General features: G+C 31.1%; 1 protein-coding gene across 1 annotated transcript; it reads right to left on the bottom strand.

Moving 5' to 3' along the window:
- Positions 1-5,562: 5,562 nt before the first annotated feature.
- LOC105116965 (flavonol sulfotransferase-like) lies at positions 5,563-6,659 on the bottom strand. The gene has a single exon (XM_011014485.1). It carries the CDS (start codon positions 6,624-6,626, stop codon positions 5,616-5,618), a length of 1,011 nt encoding a protein of 336 aa, XP_011012787.1. The 5' UTR covers positions 6,627-6,659; the 3' UTR covers positions 5,563-5,615.
- Between the last annotated feature and the right edge of the window lie 14,239 nt (positions 6,660-20,898).

The following is a 20,898-nucleotide window of genomic DNA, read 5'->3' as shown; positions in this document are numbered from 1 at the left end:
ATGCTAGAGTCAAATGGGGTATTAGCCTTCTTTATATTAAGATGCTTAAACTTATCGAGCATTTTCTCAATATAATGTGACTGATTAAGTGCATAGCCATTGCTATATTTCTTAACTTTGATACCTAAAATTGTATTCACTTTACCAAGATCTTTCATTTTAAAGATAAAAATGAGATACATTTTGGTTTCAATTATTCCAATCATATTGGTGCTAAATATTAACATGTCATCTACATAGAGACAAATAATCACACCAGAATCTTTTGTAAATTTGGAATACATACACTTATCAGCACCATTGTGATGAAAACCATTCAATAAAATTGTTTTGTCAAACTTTTCATACCATTATTTTGGAGCTTGTTTTAAATCGTATAAAGATTTTACCAATTTACAAACTTTTTCTTTATTACCAGAAAGTATATAACCCTCAGGTTGCTCCATATACTCTTCTTCCTTTAAATCTCCATTTAAAAAAGCCGTCTTTACATCCATTTGATGAACATACAATTTATAAATTGATGCTAATGCAAATAAAACTCTAATTGATGTAATCTTGCCACTGGAGAATAAGTGTCAAAATAATCAACACCTTCCTTTTAAGTAAAACCTTTGGCAACCAGTCTTGCCTTGAAGGTTTGTACAGAACCATCAGTATTGTATTTTCTTTTAAACACCCACTTACATCTTATTGGCTTAGAACCTGGAGGTAAATCTACTAGGACCCAAGTATTGTTAGACAATATTAAATCCATTTCATCATTTACTACTTCTTTCCAAAAAGCAAGATCTCTAGAAGACATAGCTTGACCGAATATCTTTAGATCATCTTCTATATTTAGGATTATAGATGTCTTTTTTAATATTATATTTCTATCACCTTCCACTAAAATTACAATTGAATTAGTAGAAATAAAATCTGTATCTATATGTTTTTTCTTTCTAACTCTTTGACTTCTTTTAGGTTCACTAGAACCTATTACTTCTTTACATTTTTCACTTAACGTTGAGTTAGGAGTTATTACTTTTAGATTTGGTTCTTGCACATTTGAATCACTTATGAATTTATATTTGATAAATTCAACATGTATAGATTCAACAATAATATTAGTTTCTAAATCCAAAAGTTTATAAGCCTTGGAATTTTGTGCATAACCAACAAAAACACTCTTAAGACCTCTAGGTCCTAATTTTATCCTTTGAGGATCAGAACTTTTATAAAAAGCTACACACCCCCACACTTTAAAATAATTAAGATTTGGTTTTCTACCATTCCATGCTTCATAGGGAGAAACACTTGATTTTTTAGATAATACTCTATTATGAATATGACATGCAGTAAATAAGGCTTCACCCCATAAATTATTCGGTAATTTAGCATTCAAAAGCATGGCATTAACCATATCTACTAAGGTCCTATTTTTCCTTTCAGCAAGTCCATTATGTTGTGGTGTATAGGGTGCTGTCATTTGATGGATTATTCTGTTTTCCTCACAATAAGTAGAAAACTCTTCAGAAAAGTATTCTCCACCTCTATCACTTCTAAGAACTTTAATTTGCCTTTCCTTTTGATTTTCTATCATTTTCTTGAATTCAATGAATTTTCCAAAGGCTTCATCTTTAGTTCTTAACAAGTAAACATAGGTAAAACGATAATAACCATCAATGAAAGTTATGAAATATCTTTTCGCACCCCTTGTTAACATACCATTTATTTCACATATATCAGAATGGACTAACTCAAGTAATTAAGAATTCCTTTCTACTTTAGGAAACGACTTCTTTGTCATCTTTGCTTGAATACATACTTCACATTTAATTTTATTATTATCTTGATATGAAATATAACAATGCTTGCACATATATTTCAAATATCTATAATTTAAATGTCCTAATTTAGCATGCCAAAGAAGAGAATTAGATTCAACCATATAAACAGAAATAACATTGATTTCATTAATACTAAACTTAAACATGTCATCACAGGAATAACCCTTTCCCACAAACATCCCACTCTTAGTTATAATTACCTTATCAGACTCTAAAACAATCTTGAACCCTTTCTTGCTCAAAAGACTAGCATATACAAATTTTTTCCTAATTTCAAGAACATAAAACAAATTGAGGAAAGACAATTTTTGTCCAGAAGTAAAGTACAACTTAATAGTTCCTTTTCCCAAAACTTTGGCAGAATTATGGTTGCCCATCAAGACCTCTTCAGGTTTTTTCAATTCTTCATAAGTATTAAACCATGCTTTGTTGTTGTAAACATGAACTGTTGCACCAGAATCCAACCACCAATCTGAAGTCTTTACAACATTAATTGCCACATTTAATTCAGTAATCATTCCAATTTGAAGGTTTGAAACCATGGCAACTAACTCCCTGATTTTGTCTTTTTCAACCATATTCACTTTGAAAGAACCACTTTTCTTGTTGAAATTCTTGAATTTGCACTCTTTTATATAGTGCCCTTTATTTCCACAATGGAAACAAACTCTATGCTTCTTATTAGCATTTTGTTTCTTCTTGAATTTGTTTCCTTTCTTTTGCTCTTTTAGATTGTTTTGAGTCCTTGTCAAACCAATTTCAGTAACCAAATTCACTTTAGAATTTATTGCTTGCAATTCACGCATACGAGATTGAACCTCAATTTGTAAGTGTGTTTGAAACTATTTAAAGGTATAATTGTTTGTAGAATGCAACATCTTCTTCCTATATTCATTCCAGAATGGAGGAAGTTTTGATAAAACAACCCCCACTTGAAGTGAATCAAGAACCTTGATATCCAAATCACTAAGTTTTGATATCAACATTTGAATTTCATGGACTTGATCCATGATTGGCTTATTATTAGTAATCTCATACTCAAAAAATTTTAAAGCAAGAAAACGATTAAAACCTGACTTTTCCTGCTTGTAGTGTGTCTCCAAGGTAGCCCAAATTTCTTTTAGCAACTTTAATTTGGAGAAGATGTCATAAAGTCGACTGGTCAGAGTATTCAGTATATGTCGTAGACAAAACACTTCATCTTCTTCACGTTTGACTCTTGCAATCTTAATAATGGTAGATTCATCTTCTTGTGGTTCAGGTAGTGTAGATAGATTCAGATTAAGTATGTAGTAAATCTTTAATAAAGTAAGTAGGAATATCATCTTGTCCATCCATCTTGTGTAATTTGTACCATTAAACTGAGCTAGTTGAATTTTGACATCCTTAGCAACTTTGACACTAGAATTCACATTGTCTCCATCAAAATAAACACCTTAAAATTGTTAGGAAAGTTTAGGATGGAAACAATATAGAGTTGGCTTAAAGGCGTGAAAACACTATCTTTAAGGTGTTTATTTGTCCCACACAGATATAACACCTCTAGGATACAACTAAGCCCTCTAAACCTTTAAAAGAATGAGAATATAAGATCAAGAAAAGAACATATGTATTTTGTTGTTATATTTCTTTTCTTTGTAGTAACATGCTTTTATAGACTTGAAACATAACGATGAAACAATATAATTGTTCATCAAATAATATGACTGTTGATGAACCATTATGATTGTTCATCAAACAATATGACTATTGATGAAACATTATGGTTCTTCATCAAACAATATGATTGTTGATGAAATAATATGATTGTTCATCAAACAGTATGACTTTTCTTGAAACAGTATAACTGTTCATATTAAGTTCCAAGTTCAAAGCTCCAAATGCTATCCTTTGATATTTTAAATATCTATATAATAATATTAAGAAGCTAAATAGGAGAGTTTGTCTACCATGACTTAATTTACTGCACAATAGAAACTCACACTTAAAAACATTAAGAGGGAATGTTTCTTTCTAATATGGGATAAACATTTTTTCTTTTATTTATTTATAAACTACACCAACAAATACATCTAGAAAGGTAGAGATCACTTCGTTGTAGTTTTAGCATGGCCTTTGGAAAGCTCTTCATTTTTTCTCTCAGCAGTTTCACCAAAATCCTGGATTTGTGTGGAAGGCGAAGAGGTTTCCATGAATGTACAAAAGAAAATATTAAGTAGAATGTTCTCAATAAAATATTAAAGAAAGGCCATTGTAGCAGCTATTTGTATCAAGTTGAGAGCTGATTTACACAGCACGTAGATCATAAAACTAAAAGGGAGCATTTCGATTATAATTTTTAAAAATTTTGATTTTTTTAAAATTATTTTTTATATATATTATTAGATTGTTTTGAATTGCTAATATTAAAAATTATTTTTTAAACATAAAGATAAAACTAAGAGAGTGTTTTGTACAACATTTTAACTGGGATTTTAATCAGTTTTGATTTTTTTTTTCAAATTAATTTTTTATATTTTTGAATTATTTTGATTTTATAATATTAAAAAAAATAAAAATAACACCGTAGCAAAATAGACAAAATCTCTAAATATTTATAAAAAAATCTAAACAATAATATGAATATTTGAATAAAAAATAAACGAAATATTTTTATTTGTATTAGTTCTAAATTTAAAATTTTATATAGAAAAAACTTGCTTAGCTAATAGAATTAATCTAGCATTATTATTTTTAAATAATAAAATACTAATTAAATTAAAATTCTTAATATAAATATAAAAAATCCAAATAGAAAAATAAAGACGGTCCCATGGTAACTTTAGATACTTATTTGAAGATCTTCTCAATCTTTGAAGATCTTAAAATTTTAACATATAGTAGAAAACTTAACAATTAAAAACTAATATAACAAATATTATTATACCAATAATAATAATGATGATAAAGGTGCTTTACGTGATGTCTGAAATTATTGATACGTGGTCGCCATCATCTAGTTTTTTATTATTATTATTTTCACATTATTATAGCACCTCGAATTATAATGTTGAATTAAACCAAGTGTTACACTAATTTAATATTCTTGATCACCTATCCGCTGATAGATTAGATCTTATTTAAGGAAATATCTAGTTCGCATTGACAAAGTAGTGAATAAGATTGAGATAAAGTAGATTAAGTGAGAGCAAACCAAAAAATAGTAATAATGGAGATGCATTAAAATTTTAATAATAACATTATCAAAACAATATCAAAATATTATAAATAATAAATAAAATAAGTAATACAAGCGTTCAAAAATATTAGAGCTCACTGAGCTCACTTATCTCAAGCTACTTGTATGGTCTATTTGGATTATTATAATTTTTTTAATATTTTTAAATTTATTTTGTTAAGATATTTTTAACAACACCAATAATATTCTCATCAAAAGTTTTAATATACCTTTTAAGATTATTTTTTTCTCTCTCTCCTTTCTCATCTCTTTTTAATAAATCTTGTGTCTAGAAAATCCGAGAGAGTCAGCATATAATAATTGCTACTGATTAACCACAAATATATATTTCACTAAATATCGCCTTCCACACTGCACCATCTCTTTAATACAATTATCTCATGGAATGGATGCAGCATGGTCTATCCTATACAGGCATCACTGTTATAATTTTGGGCTCCGCATTCTTGAAGGAATTATTCCCTTACCATGTAGACACTAGAGGGCTGGCTGTCTCGCTCCTGGGTGAGGCTGGAACAAAGTAGTAATTTGCTGATTAGGCACAATCACCTGGGCAGCTTCAAGCCTGAGCCCTTGAGCTTCTGCTCCATTATGTCATCTAGACGAGCTCCCATTTCAGGTGTCAAGTGATTCTCCCAGTCGCCTCTCTTACCTCTCCTGAAGTATATACTATTTTGAATAGGAATTGATGTGTCTAGACGGCGCTTACCATTTTTATTCACCTCCAAGTTGCTCAACTTCTCAAAACTACACATGCTTATTATCTTTTGCACCTCTCCTTCCTCCTCTTCCTCTAAGGTGAAAGAACAACCCATGAACTCAGCTAATTTCGTAGCATGAGCAGCGGTGTCTTTCATCATTTCCTCGTATGTTAAGAACAGTATCTTCTCGGGGAACTCCAAGCTTGCTCTCCAATACCCTAAAACATGGTCCCAGTATGGTCCATAATTTGCAATTCCATTGCAGAACAGCTCAAAAACCTCTTCCAGAGGAAGAGGCTCAACATTGTTCGACCTTTGCAGCTTGGCAACAAAGTACCACAAAGAAACAAAAGAATCCTTTGCGTCCCTACAAATGTAAATAATCTTGCAACTAGAAGAAATGATAGATTTAGGTAAACAACTGTAAGGAACATGAGTAGATATCAGAGGAATTGCCGAGTCCCGATTACCTGGGTTTTGAGCAAGCTGAAATTCCAAGAAAAGAACACAGTCATGTGGCATCTTGGTAAGTAAAGAACTAGTTGTTGAACCACTTAAACGGGATCGTGTAAGAATAGCAAAAGTGAGGGCCTTAAGCCAAGTTGTGCCAGTTTTTGGAAAACTGGCGAGAAATATATCAGTGGATTGAGGATTGAAGTGCTCTTGAACAGACATGAGTCCTTCCAAGGAGAAGGGAGCGTACCAAAAGCGTTGGTACAGGTAAAAATCATTCCCCCTCAAGCCTTTAACTTTTGGAAGGGTGGACATCACTTCACTGTAATTTTTAGCTTCATTTTTCCTCTCAGCACTTTCACCAGAATCCAAGATTTGGGTGGAAGGCAAAGAGGATTCCATGAATGTAAAAAATGAAAATATAACGTAGAAAGATGAAAGGCGATGGCAGCTATTTGTAGCGAGTTGAGAGCTGGTTTAATTTGTGGCACCATCAACTATTAATTGTTCACCATCATACAATATAATATTACCTTCCGAGAACGTGTTGTCTCAAATTACTGATATATTTGTTCACCATCATCCAAGATTTTCTGACATTTTCTTTCACATTGTCACGCTGCCTCAAGCTCTAACAATTGAATTAAATTAAAATTTACAGTATTTCAATATTATTGATCACATGTTCGCTGATGCAGTGGGGTATTATTTCATATTATATTGGATTGCAAATCTTCAGCGTGATTGTGTTTTAAATCCTTCTTTGCAAGGTTTAAATGGTGTGGAACCCACACCACAATTTAAACCTATATTTAAGGTGGTTGAGGGTATATTATTAATTGTTTTTCAAATGTTTTTTAATTATATTAAAATAATTTTTTTTTTTAATTTTTATAAGTAAAATAATCTATAAATATTTATAAAACAAACAATTCAACAACGACAAGTGAACAATCGCCTTATTAGATCACTTTTCTAGACTAATAAGAAATATTTGTTTCATTAATATTTGGTAATGACAGCTTGTAGCAAGTTGAGAGCAGATTCGCTATTGGCACTATTAACTATTTCTTCTCGAGAACGAGATGTCTCCATTTACAAATATTTAAGTCTCCATCATCCGAGGTGTTTGTATTGTTACCTGCCTCACATTCTAATAATTGAATTAAGCCAAAATTTGCACCAAAAAAATTATCTTATACCAAATTTAAAAAATAAAAAAAATTATAAAAGGATTAAATTAAAAAAATTAATTTTATAAATTATTTCAAATAAAATAAATAATAATTAAAATAATATGAATTAAATTTAAAAGGATTAAAAATTAAATGAATCCTTTGATATTTTGAAGGGATAAGAGTGAAAATTGAGGAGAAGAGAGAAGAAGGGAGGTAAAAAAAACATCAACACTAAACCAGTCAATTTTTGGCCACATGCATCGCCTCATTGATGAGGCAATCCTAAAACAATTCAAATATTATCATAAGAAGAGGTGTTTAATCATTGAACGGCCCTACTCTTGCTAGCATGTATTAACAACATTTTTAAATAAATTTTATATATTAAATTACACAATTCCCTCCTAACCAAATAATAATTATATAAAAATACCGCTAAACACAAGTTATAAAAAATCCACTTCAAAGGGCATGCAAGTTATTTTAGTGTTTATTAAAAATAAAATAAAATAAAAAAGATAAAAATACTAGTTTTTTTAAAAATTAAATCTAACAATATAAAATCATAAAAAGTAAAAAGATGTAATTGTACCTTTTAAATTTTGAAATAACAAATAAAACTATTGTGATATTACTGAATTACTGGAGTAACATGTTTTCTTGGTTATATTTTGAAGGCAAAATAGTCATTTTACCCAAAGTTAGGGAGAGCCATGTCCTTTACTTTTTAGTGTGGTTAGCTGTATTTCAATCTCACTGTATCTTAACAAATTAACCTACATTAGCCTACAACTTTGTTCTAAAAGTGCCAAATAAAAAGAAAAAACACTATAAACAGTGAGTTCAAGGTCTTGTACATGGATGAATAGTGCAATTCCACAACGTATAGATTTTCTTGTAGTAATAATTTTTCTCCTGCTTTAACTATGTAATGCCCTTTTTTAAGGTGCTGTGTGTCTCCCCTTGTGTTGGTAACTGGGAAATTAATCAATAGATGTGGCATTCTGAGCTTGAGCTGGCACTGATACTATTCAGTTTTCACCTAGGAAATCCATTTTTTTAAGACATATATACCTAACATCTAGTAGGAGTTTTGGTTTTTTGCTTTTAATGCATAATGGGATTACTTAAATGCACTTGAAGTAAAAAAATAAAAGCCTTCGGTCAAGGGTATCTACTATCTTCTTCTTTTCAAGTTTTTAATTTTTATTATTTATTATTTTGTTAAGAGCACTATTATCTTGTGAGTTTTGAATGTACAGTGAACTTACTTAAATATCCTTGAAGTTAAAAAAAGAAGAAGAAGAAAAAAAAACTTCAAATCAAGTTTATTCATTGCCTTTTCATATTGTTTTTATAGAGTTTATTATGATTTTTTAACAAAAAATACAATATTAAAATTTTAAAAATTACTTGTAAGAGAGGCATTCACGCACTTTAAGTAAAGAGGACAATACCTTTAATAATAAAAATAATTCTTTTATCATGTAATTAAAAATATTATTACTTCCTCTTCTTTATAATGCGAAGAATATTGGTGAAAGTCAAGCAATTTGTTATTAATGAACTTTTTTTATCTCATCCCATTTTAAATTGCAGATTTGTCCTCTTTCTTTAAGTTTTTTTTATTTCATTTATTTTTTTTTATTTGTACTTTTTTTGTAAAAAAATTATTTATTTTCAATTTAATTTTTCAATTACACTTTGTCATGGATTGATATTTTCAATTTGAACTTTATTCTTATAATTTCTATTTTTTTCTCTATCCTTTTTATAATTTCTATTTTATTTCACCTTTCAATCCAAGTTTATAGTGTTATTTTTTTTTATGTTGGTCCTTACTCTTTTAGTTTTTTTATCGTTATGTTGAAGTTTTTATTCTTTTTAATTTAACTTTTAAATTTAAATTTTTTTATGGATCTCTAATTTATTTTTTATTTCGATTTCAACTCTCATTCTTTGAATGGCTATCTTGTCTTATTTTGAATCTTTTTGTGTAATTTATCTTTCAATTTCATGCTTTAACACATCATTTCTTAGGGATTCAGCTTCACTAATTTTTAATGTATAGTGGTTTTAGTCTGATGATTCGGGTCACGAGTTTAAAAAATTAATACAGGTTGATATCCTTTTTTTGGATTATTTCTTTTCCTGATATTGTCATTAGAAATTTTTTTAAAAGAAAAAAAATAATTGTATGGTTTTCTTAAAAAAAATTTTCGATAAGATTATATCGACTTCATATCTTAGCACATGATTTGATAGGTTAAGTAGATTGACTCACACCAATTATTTTTTCTAATTTCTTATTTTCTTTTATAATTTAATATTTATTTGATTAATAATTAAACAACACTATCTTTTATTTTTGAATGAAGGTTTTTTTCCTAGTTTATTATGATTGCTCTTTTTTTTTCTATTTGCTATCATTACATTTTTTTTCATTTATAATTCAAATAAAATGTTGTTTAATTGCTAGGATGATATCCTGAGTTAATGTTTAAGAAAAACACAATTACAACACTTAAATATTTTATTGAAAAAATATTGTAAACCTACTGTCTAGCGCAGTACCGTTTAGTTCAGTAGCTAGAAAAAAACCGTAGCTTGCCTTGCTCCGGTGGATATGACGATAATACTTCGATTGATGACTGCAAGCTAATAAGAGTGACCGCCGTGTTTTGAATATTTGTGGCACACTGAAAGAGATAACATTCTTTCATTAGATAACTATATGTTTTGCATTGAGAATAGTGATTATATATTTATACATGCATACATACAGATAGTTGAGATAAAATTTGTTTTAAAAAATGATAAATAAATATGTTTAAGATCAAATTCAAATAAAATTTAACATAACCATGATGAAAAACTTAATACAACTGAAAATAATAACTAACTGGATTATAAAGACTCAACCTAATAAAAATAGCATAATCGTGACATGCATAACCACGATTATGATAATAAACTAACAACTTAACTGAAAAACCTATTTTTAAATTAAAATATTTAGCTGTGAATGAACGGATTAAGAACAAGTCTTAATTAGATGTAAACGTATAATTATTGTAACCAGATAATCAAACTAACAACTATACTAGATGAAATAATAAGCAACCAACAACTCTTTATTCATAGCAATGTGAACATGACACATTGATATTATTTACTACAGAAATATTTGAGTGATTTTTTTTATATCATAGATATTATTTAAAAATACATGATGGTTTAAGAAACAAATATTTTACATGATGAATTGTCAATGAAGTATGGTATGCATCGTTAATTATAACGAGGGAGGGTATTTATAATCTTTCTAAATAATATAAATTATATTTTAGGACCTCATCTAATAATTTAAGTTTTTAAATTAATATGATTCTTTAATATATTAAAAAAAAAACTTTCATTTGAGGGAATGTATTAAAAAATAATATAAATTATATCTTAAAATTTTATTTAATTATTTAAATTTTTAGATTAAAATGATTTTTTGATATTTTTATTGGTTAATCAGAGCATATACGATCTATTGCTGGGGCAGTGTTTCGCTATTTACTGGCGATCACAATTCATTTGAATTGTTGCTTGTTGAGATGTAGTTGGTAGCACGGGGGTTTTTGGTCAAGGTTGGTTTCTGCACTTCTATATTCAGACAAGAGATCCATAAACTCATTTAGTTAACGTCGGACTTTTCTGTTGATGCAAGTGCCGGACAATATCCTCTTAAAGAGTTTGTGTTCTCTCATTCTCTGCAGAGACCAGACTGCGAGTCAGAAAAACATTAGATAATGGCAAGTTGTCTAATGTCATCTGGGCAGCTTCAAGCCTGAACCCTTGAGCTTCTGTTCCATTATGTCATCTAGACGGGCTCCCATTTCCGGTGTCAAGTGATCTGCCCAGTCGCCTATCTCACCTTCCCTGAAGTATACACTATTTTGAATAGCTATTGATGTGCCTGGACGGTGCTTCCCATTTTTATTCACCTCCAAGTTGCTCAACTTCTCAAAGCTACACAAGCTTATTATCATTTGCACTCCCCTCCCTCCTCTTCCTCCAAAGTGAAAGAACAACCCATGAACTCAGCTAATTTCTTAACATTGGCAGCGGTGTCTTTCTTCATTTCCTCATATGTCAATACCCTAAAACATGGTCCCAGTATGGTCCACAATTTGTGTCGCATCCTCGCGAGAGAAGCGTGGTATCGCAGCGATCCTTAATTGATTTCGGGGTCTTTTTTTGTGAATAAGGAAGTCGTCACCTAGTATCATGGTTACTAGGAATTCTAACTAGTTTTTCAGAGATTTTAAGGCAAGAGACTTGTTGTGTAAAGAGAAATTATTAGTACGCCTACCTAAGTTAAACTGCTTGGTGTTTAATTTGCCTTATAATTGCTATGGTGTTATTATTTTTTTAAATGCCATCTATTTTTTTAGGTTTAATTCAAACTAAATTTATTAAGATAGAAATCCAAGGAGATTTCATGTGCTTCAAAATCTCATTTTTCCCTTAGTATTTCAAGAGTTTGCAACTCATAAATCGCAGGGACGAGGGACAAAAATTTAGAAATCTAGAGCGCTTTAAAAGCTTATTTTTGCTTTAGTGTTTTACACTCTCACAGCTCATAAATTGTGGAGTAAAAAAATTGAAATGTCCTCGATTATAATCAAGGCGTCTTTCAAGAATGTGTGAGAATTTATTATTCTTAAGAAATTATTTTGGATATTTACCACTCAGGGTTTCTTTATCTAAATATTAATAGTGAATAATAACAAATTATTCCCAATAATATTTTGGATATTTATCCTTTAAGAATTTCTTTATCCAAACATTAGTGGTGAATAATAGATGAATTACCCCGAAATAAGATTTTTATATTTTTAGGAATATTGGTCAATACCCTTTGGAGTTTTACAAACATGTTGTAAAATCCAGAAATGCAAGAAAATATTTTTTTTTTTTTGTATTTAAGAAATCCATGCAAAAACACATTTTCAAAACTTCCAATATTTTTTGTTTAAAAAAAACATTCAAAACATATTAGGGCATTGGCCGTGTGCAACATGCAAAAACATTTTTTTTGTCAAAATGCAAGCATCACAAAAAAAAAAACCAGTCATGCACATCCATTCCAAAATTTGCGAAAGGCCTAAAACATTGATATATCTATATAAAAATTAAATTTCCCAAAGCCAAACTTTACTCACACAAGATTCAGTTCGTCCATTTAAACCCAAATCCTATACCTACAAAAAGAACACAAGTCTCTATGCACAAAAAAACCACAATTCTAAAAACCAAAACCTATAACAGTAACCATGACTCAACACCCATCCTTTTTTCTGATCTTTAATACTGCCACACTCATTAGTCTCATGCAAAAGGAAACGACTTAAGCAACACCTTTATACTAAAGCAAATACAGAACTATAAACACAAACCAATAGCCAGCTAGCTTTTTTTTTCAAAAAAAAAAATCAAAATGAAAACATGAATCAAAAATCTATTAAAAGACCGCCTTGACTCTAAAAGGACTTCCCTCGTGTTTCACTTTCTAGATAGAGCTTTATTTAGGAGCCAAACTCAAACTATACAACATCCTAAGGCAAAGAGACACTCGGACAAAGAAAGAGAAAGGTAATGAAAGCCTTTAAAGCTCATGGTTCCTCATAGTAAGTGTTGTAAAGATAAATTGTGTGATCTTGCTAAATCTCAGTACTTTTCCTAAATAATGGTCTCCCTATCAGGTGACCTACTTCTCTTAAGATTCTTAGAAAATCTCATGTTTTTCTTAGGAATAATCTCAATATTAGGTGACCTGCCCATTTTAAGATTCTTAGAAAACTACATGTTTCTCTAAGGAATGATCTCAATATTGGGTGGCTAGCCTATCTTAAAATTCTTTGAAAACTCCATGCTTTTCTAAGAAACGGTCTCAATATCGGGTGAGCGGCCCCTCTTAAGATTCTTAGAAACTCTATACTTTTCTAAGAAACAGTCTTAATATCGGGTGATCGGCCCCTCTTAAAATTCTTATAAAACTCCATGTTTTTCCAAGAAACAGTCTCAACATCGGGTTACTAGCCCATCTTAAAATTCTTAGAAAACTCCACCCTTTTCTAAGAAACAATCTTAATATAGGGTAACCAGCCCATCTTAAAATTCTTAAAAAACTCCACACTTCTTTAAGAAATAGTTTCAATATCAGGTAACCGACCCCTTTTAATTTTTTTTAGAAAACTCCATGCTTTTCTAAGAAATGGTCTCAATATCGAGTGAGCGGCCCCTCTTAAGATTTTTATAAAACTCCATACTTTTCTAAGAAACAGTCTCAATATCGGGTGACCGGTTCCTTTTAAGATTCTTAGAAAACTCCATGCTTTTCTAAGATGGAGTTTTCTAAGAAGCAGTCTCAATATTGGGTGACCGGCTTCTCTTAAAAATTTTAGAAAACGTCACGCTTTTCTAAGAAGCGGTCTCAATATCAAGTGACCGACCTATCTTAAAATTCTTAGAAAACTTCATGTTTTTCCAAGAAATGATTTCAACATCAGGTTATCGACCCCTCTTAAAAATTTTAGCAAACTCCATGCTTTTCTAAGAAACGATCTTAATATTGCGTGACCGACCCATCTTGAAATTCTTAGAAAACTTCATGCTTCTTTAAGAAACAGTTTCAATATCAGGTTACTAGCCTTTCTTAAAATTCTTTAGAAAACTCCACGCTTTTCTAAGGAATGGTCTCAATATCAGGTGACCTGCTCATCCTAATATTCTTAGAAAACTTCATGCTTTTCTAAGAAATGGTCTCAGTATTGGGTGACCCGCCCATCTCAAAATTCAAAAGAAAACATCTTACCTCAAGGAAATGAAGCAATGCTAGTTCACAATTCCTATCGTTTTTTGTAGTTCCGTTAACCAGAGATTTTGAACCTCAGCAGATTTCCCAAAAACTTGGAACTATTTTGGCTTTTGTCATATCTTTTCTTGCCAGGTTAATGTTATGACAAAATAACATGCATGTTTTTTTTTGTTACCTATTTTTGAAAACATAGGTCCTCTTTTCCGTTGTAGACTTCTTCAAGCTCCTGTTTCTATTCGTTTGCCTGACCTATCCTCTTAAACTAGAATATGCTCCACGCGCTATATTTCCTATACTTTTTATGCTTGGTACAGAGATCTCTAGTTCCTTATAGGCCCTTTCTTGCTCCATTAAACGTTGCTTTGTATTATACTTTTGCCGATGTTTTAATTGCCTTTTTTATTTTTGAAAATTATTTTTAAAAGGAAAACTCAAAAAATTTGGTTTTGTTCATGAAAACTAAAACTTTCAATGCAATCATCATATTTTGTTTTAAGCAACGTTCTATGATGATACCCTTTTGGGCTTGGGTTCCCTATAGACCTTTATGTGCACCTTTTTCCCCTAGTGTGGTGTGCAATACTTATCAGGTTTAAATTTGGTTTGGATCCCTCAATTTTGGGAATTAATGGAGTCATTTTCTTAGTCATGTGAAAAATAGTTTTTTTTTAGTAAAAGATTTTGAATGCTATGATATCATGTGCTTTATGAAGAAAGTTTTTTTATAACAAAGAGAATTTATGGGCGAACTTTATTTTATTGATCGAGAAGCATAATATTTTTTTATAGAGTCAGCATCCACAGGTCTAACTAGATCTCCATCCATTCTAGATAACAATAAAGCTCCTTCAAAGAAGGCTTCCTTTATCACGTAACGACCCTCATTTTTTGGCGTCATTTACTTTGATCTTTAACTAGTAAATGTTATATTTTCTTTAGTATAAAATCTTCTTCGTGAAATCCTCGAAGTCAGACCTTCTTATTATATGATCTGGCCATCCTTGATGTTGACAGATTTCAACTATCCTTTTTTTACTAACCAGATTCAACTATTCATATCTAACTTTTACCTATTCCACCTTCCTTAAACTTGGAGTCTACTAATACTTTTAATAAGGAAGTTTCCACTTCTAAAGGCATCACCGCCTCCATTCTATATGCCAAAGCGTATGGGGTGGATCTTGTTCAGGTTTGGTTTGTGGTGCGGTATGCATGAAGAGCAAATGGCAACATCTTATGCCAATCCTTATAGATGACTACCATCTTTTAAATAAATCTTCTTGACAGTTTCTACCGCACCATTCATCTTTAGCCTATATAGCGAGGAATATAAATGCTTAATTTTCCATTTAGCATAGAGTTCCATTATCATCTTGCTATTGAAGTTCATGTGCATTATTAATTATAATATTTTCTAATAGACTAAATTGACAGATCAAGTCTCTTTCCATAAATTTCTTCATCACTTTTTGCCTCCACGTCATCCAAACATCTCAACAAAGTTTCATCAAATGATATCTTATACAAAGTCTCCCTATCAAGATAAAAATCCATTGCCAACCTCCTCAAAGTCTTCTTGTTAATTTTAGATGCCCCCATGAGAGATGTCTAGTTTTAGATGAAATTATTGATATCATAGTACTAAGGGTTTCCATTTATTTCTCTGTCAACTAGGAAACCATGAGTTGGGTTATTTCTGATATCAATGTGTATTGCTTGTACCTTGTGTCCAAAGTCCATTCTGACTATGGAAGCTAAACGTGGCTAAAGCATCAACAAAAATGGTTTCCTTCCCTTCCTAAATGGGTTAACTCTATTTCCTCAAATTCTTCGGCTAATTTAGACAAGTATTCTTGGTAAGGCCTTAACTTCTCTTTCTTGGTTTGTCAGTATACTTTTACTTGGTAAATGATCAATATTGAGTCTCCATGCACATTTATTTTTTTTATTTTTAGCTCCAATGTAGCCTCTAAAACCGAGAATGCAAGCTTCATACTCAGCTGTGTTGTTAGTGCACCCAAATTGCGACTTAACTAAAACCAAATATTGTTTTTATTTGGAGAGATTATCATGGCACCAGATCTGTTACCATATATGTTTACAACACCATCAATATACATAGTCCACCAACCTAATTTCCCCTCAATTGAAAGCACATCTTCATTTAGAAACTTAAATTTTAATGATTCATAATTTTTAGCAATAACACTTCCTTTCATAGCTTTCCTTGTCATATATACTATATCTTACTCAGCTAGTAGAACTTGCCATTTTTCAATTTAGCTTGATAGATAAGGTTGGATTCAGTAGGTACTACTTGATTTTCTTGAAAGCTCCTTCATATTCTTATTCAAAATTCCGAGATTCTTCTTCCTTAACAAACAAAGATTATGTCACAAGTCATGGTTAATTAAGGTATAAACCAAGCAATATAATTCAACTTCCCCGAGAAATTTCTTACATCCTTCTCAGCTTTGAAAGCTGGCATAGAATGAATAACGTTTACTTAACTAGGGTCCATTTCTATCCCTTTCAACAACTTCCCAAATTTCACCACGAATGAACACCTTGCGTGGTTAAGCCTCAACTTGTACTTCCTTGGTCTTTCAAACAATTCCTTCAATATTTAGATATGATTCTCTCCCTCTCTAGATCTAGCAATCATGTCATCCATATATACTTAAATCTTTTTTTGCATCATGTCGTGAAATAGAGTTACTCTTTGGTAGGTGACCCTAACCTTCTTTAACTCAAATGGCATGACTTTGTAATAAAAGATTCCCTATGGTGTTACAAATGTTGTCTTCCTCTTATCCTCTTACACCATTTTTATTTGATTGTAGCCCTAAAAATCCATCCATAAAGGAATATGTGGAGCTACATGTTACATTGTCAACTAACATATCTATGTGTGGCAGACAAACTCTGATTTTATCTTTCTTTTCAGGTAATACCACTATGTTGGACACCCATTGTAGATATTTGACTACTTTTAGAAACACCATTAGAAAGAAAGAAAAATAAATAAATAAAATAAGAACATAAATAAGATAAAAGTTAACTAAGTAAAGGAAAGGAATGAAAGGCATAAACTTGATATTAATGAAAGTAAAGCATAAATATTACAAAAAATACAAAGAGAGAAAGCAAGAGCATGATCTTAATCTGGAAACCAAGATGCCTAAATGCATGGCAAATACCTCCTTTTATAGGCCAAAATTAGGAACTATTCATTTGATGACTAATTGATGAGGGGGTGACCAACTCTTGACTTAGTAACAATTCTTATCTTCTCTTGTCTGCCCAAAACATCATTGATAACATCAAAATTAGAGCCACTTGAAAACACGAAACTTGTAGGAAATTGTCTTAGATTTCTTGTGTAAACAATTCAGCTCATTTGGACTTTTAGAACTCCATGTATGAGCCAAATATTGAACAGTGCTCGGGCTCGAAGACAGATTCGGGCTTCTTTGTTGTTGCTACAATTTAGACTTGAAAATGACCTTTTTAGATCTTGGGCTCCATATGAAAGTTGTAGGCCTATGTCTTACCTTTCCATCCATATAAATTGGACCTAAATCTGAGATCTACAGCTCTAGATATGATCCAATTACCAAACAATGTTTCAGTATAGACTGCACCGCCATCTCTTTTCTAAGTTTGGTCATCTTTTTGCCTTTGCAATTTAAGTTCTTAAAGTCATCAATCAATCCTTTCATTTATGTGATAGGCCTGTATTTAAAATGAATATTTACCACAAATTAAAGGTATCTTATATTATTAGATATATTATTATAAAACATGCTTTAGTTAAGGAGTTATTGATACTTCAAGTGCAAAATGATAATATAAAATCATGATAAAAATGCACTTTTAAGTACTAATCAGAAACCAATTCTTCTTCTTTTTTAGGAGTGATTATAGTCCCTATCTTTAATTTTTTTTCTCTTATTTTTTTTATTGCCCATATCTATGGTTTCCAAGCTTGTTCATGTTGTCCTATTTTTATCTTCCAAACTTGTTCATGTTGTCCTCTTTTCATTTCATTCTTTCTCTTTTACATCTACTATGTATTCTTTAAAGTTTGGCCATCCATTCTCAATGTAAAGTGCAGGTGTTCGTTTTGGAAGATCCACTTTGAAAACGGAAAGTAATGCGTAAAAATATTAAGATGAACTTTTGAAAATGCATGATCTCATTAAAGGGAAAAAAGTTGTCTCAAAACATTTTCTCAAGCAAACCGATTAGGTGGGCAACATCATTCCAAATTCCTTCAAGCTCTTATTTGATACTGAGCTTTTAGGTATAACCTTCATTTTCCATCCTTTTCTTTAATCGAGTGTTGTGGATTCTAGAAGGAGGATCTATGTTTCTAAGTCTGTGAATATGTGCATAAATATATAAGACAATGCATGATTATGATAATAATGCATTTGTATATTAGGTATGGATGCAGCCTTCTTGTGAACGAATAATAGCCACCACCTTATAAACATAGGTTCTTTTGTCATATTGCTTTGTTAGGAGTACTGTCTTTCAAGTTGTTTGCTTGAATCATATTCACTAAAAGACATATTTTGCATAAGAAGATAGGTCAACGCTCTTTTAATTAATGCTTGATTAGTTTATTACATTTAGAAATATAATATTTTAATCCCTTTCCTCAACAAACTCTCTGGTCAAAGGTAAAATGGCAAAGCCGCGGTTCTTAATCTTCCCTAGAAAGGCATCGATTTTGGCTAAGCGTCGACAATAACGAATGATGTCCCCTTCCATATTTCGTGCATTGATTCTAATAATTTGAACAAGTGCAACAGCTTCGTCTATTTTCTCATTTGTCTTGATCATCTTTTTTATGAGCAACATATTGTTTTTGTTCAAAGTAGTGTGGTTAATGTCTATTTAATCCTTGTGTTTTTTTCCATTCTTGCTAGTTTCCCATCCAAATAATTCATCTTTTTATGTTCCTTATCAAGTTTTATCCTCGTAACTTTTATCTTATCCTTCATAACCATTAACTTTGCTTCAACAACCTCAAAACCTTTCCTTTAACTTTGTTCTTTTGTAATCCCTATCAAACAGCTTTCTAACTCCATATATTTCTTTTTCAAATCCTCATACTTCCCTATCTTATCCATTAATTCGAACTGAACTTGTGTAAAGTTTTCTTGGTAATATTTTATGCTTCGTTTGTAATTGTTAAAGTCAATATCCATTACTTCAAGTTCAGAGCAACTTTGCATCCAATCCAAACTTATCCATCCTAACTCTTTCTCACTTTCTTCACTAACAACCTTCTCCTCATCTAGCGTTAACTCAAGCTTTGTTATTCTCGCATCTCTAGATTGTCTTTGCTCATCTAGAAATGCTCTTTTTTTTTATCTCCTTCTAGCATCATTTCTTCCAACATTGTCTTGTCTTTTCTGCTTTTGCTCAACTCTATTTGAAGTTTTTCCACCTTTCTTCTTAACTCTTCTTTATTATTGACCATTTTCCTCTTAATAGGCTATTTTATAATTTTAGGAGATTTGACTTTTACACAAGGCATGGTTGAAGGAGCTAGGTCTCTCCATCTTGCATATTCTTCACTTACACTTGGATCTTTTAAACCTTCTGTCTTAAACAAAACTAGATGCTTCCAATCTTGTTTGATGATCTTCAAAACTTCTAGCATAATGGGATTTTTGAACAAACTAAAAAATTGAGCAATTCCTATAATCCTTGGAACAAATTGCATGCCCCTAAGTTGCCTTACTACCAGGGCAGGAGCGTAACTCATATAGTTATAATTCCTACCAATGACACCCAACGCCTCTATCCATAACTCATTAGGACTTTCAATGTCGTTACCTATGGGGCTCTCCCCTTGAAATCATTATTAGGCAAACCTTCTAATTTGTCAACCTAACCTTGGTTGTTTAGATCTCCCCATTCTTCTTCTTCTACCAACTTTAGGGGTCTTTGGGTGAACCATTAAAAATTATTGAAGATAGGCTTTTTTTTTTATATGGCTAACCATCCAGATTGATTTGTGTATTCTCATACTTTACATAAGCAACGGCGGCCTCCAAACTCACTACACCCGTCTGGTTTGGAAACAACACAAGGCCAAATATGCCTAAGGCAATCAATCTCTCCTTTTCTAATCTTGACTTCTTTTTTAGTTCAATTTTTAACATTATCCTCCATTTAAGACCAATAGCATTCTTTTCCAAAAACTTTTCTAAGTTGGCTATTCTGAGCAGTTTTGACAGTTCGGGGATGATTTTATCAGATCCCAAAGGAAAATAAATCATATACAAATTGTTAGGAAACTTAGTCAACATTCTATATTCCTCTATTGTGGGACATCGGTATATGCTTTTAAAAGAAAAACACTAGTAGTCTAGATCCTAAAAATGAACTAAGACTCGCATATCTAGGCTTAAACTTTTATCCTTGCAATTTCCACCAAACGTTCGTATTTTTCTAAAAAATGCTTCTTTATCTACATTCTGAAAATGAGTCATAAATTTGTTCACCTCATTCATAATACAATTCAGGTTCTTGATTGGTGACAACTTCTTAGCATCTCTTCTAAGACAGTCTTTTTCAGTCAATTGTAACAATTCAGAATTTTTCC

This window comes from Populus euphratica, unplaced genomic scaffold (genome assembly GCF_000495115.2).
Source record: "Populus euphratica unplaced genomic scaffold, PopEup_1.0 scaffold1131.1, whole genome shotgun sequence".
NCBI classification, from domain to species: Eukaryota; Viridiplantae; Streptophyta; class Magnoliopsida; order Malpighiales; family Salicaceae; genus Populus; species Populus euphratica.
This window is presented reverse-complemented; position numbering and strand designations above follow the sequence as displayed.